General features: G+C 61.6%; 1 protein-coding gene across 1 annotated transcript in view; it reads right to left on the bottom strand.

Moving 5' to 3' along the window:
• Nucleotides 1-861, bottom strand: part of PRC1 (protein regulator of cytokinesis 1) — a gene marked incomplete at its 5' end in the record, with an annotated part of 5,207 nt that overhangs the window by 1,522 nt on the left and 2,824 nt on the right. Inside the window, 2 exons of the mRNA XM_010020104.1 lie at nucleotides 85-195; nucleotides 472-582. Of these exons, the coding sequence (XP_010018406.1) occupies nucleotides 85-195; nucleotides 472-582 (222 nt within the window). The remainder of the gene's footprint in view (nucleotides 1-84; nucleotides 196-471; nucleotides 583-861) is intronic.

Here is an 861-nt window from a genome sequence, read left to right as displayed (position 1 = left end):
CAGACAAACAGGGGCTGTTGCAGGAGCTGAGCAGAGGAGCAGTGAAGCACAGCTCGCCCATCTCCTCCTGGGGCAGGTCCTTACCTTCCCTCCGGAAGGCGGCAGCTTAGACGTTGGCGAGTGGTAGATGGCTCCCCCGAAAGCTGAGCGTACGGTGCTGTTGGGTGTCGTGCTGGAGATGGAATTGCCGTTGAGCTGAGGGGAAAGCAGAGCCTGTATCACACAGGGAGGAAGTGGTGGCTGCGCCATGCCAGGGAAGCCAAGGAGAAAGTCCCAGCTGTGCAGAGCCTCCGGAGCACAACAGGTCACTTGTCCCCAGGGAGAACAGAGGTGCCCACAGCCTGGGCCCTTCCTCAGCTTCCCAAACCCCACCACATCTCTGCACAGGACCGAGGGCAGCCCAAGTCCAGGCAGGGCTGTGGCAACCCCGCGGGGCCCAGCGCGTCCATGGTGCTGCACACACAGCTTTACCTTCCGCATTTTGCCGGGGGTGTGTGGGCCCAGCACCCGCCGCTTGATGGGTGTCCGTGGGGTGCTGCCATACATCATCTCTGCCTCGATCTGCCGGCTCTTCTTCAGGTGCTGTGTGAGACACCAGTGCTGAGAGCCCAGCCGAGCAGCGGCACAGCTTCTGCCAGCCTGGACCAGGCGGTCCACGGCACGGCCAAGCAGCAGCTGTGTTGAGGTTTACAGGTACCCAGAGCCAAGGGGCTGCTCTGGGACCAAGAAATAGGCTCAACGTACACACTGACAGCAATGGACACCAGTCCCGCTGTCACAAAAAGGTGGCTGCACACAAAGCTGCTTCCAGGCAAACAGTAAGAAGACAGGGAACAGCGGCTGGGGGAGGACCCACCCCAC

Source organism: Nestor notabilis, unplaced genomic scaffold, assembly GCF_000696875.1.
Source record: "Nestor notabilis isolate BGI_N333 unplaced genomic scaffold, ASM69687v1 scaffold21168, whole genome shotgun sequence".
Lineage (NCBI taxonomy): Eukaryota > Metazoa > Chordata > Aves > Psittaciformes > Psittacidae > Nestor > Nestor notabilis.
Note: the sequence above shows the minus strand (reverse complement) of the source record. Positions and strands in the feature narration are given on the sequence as shown.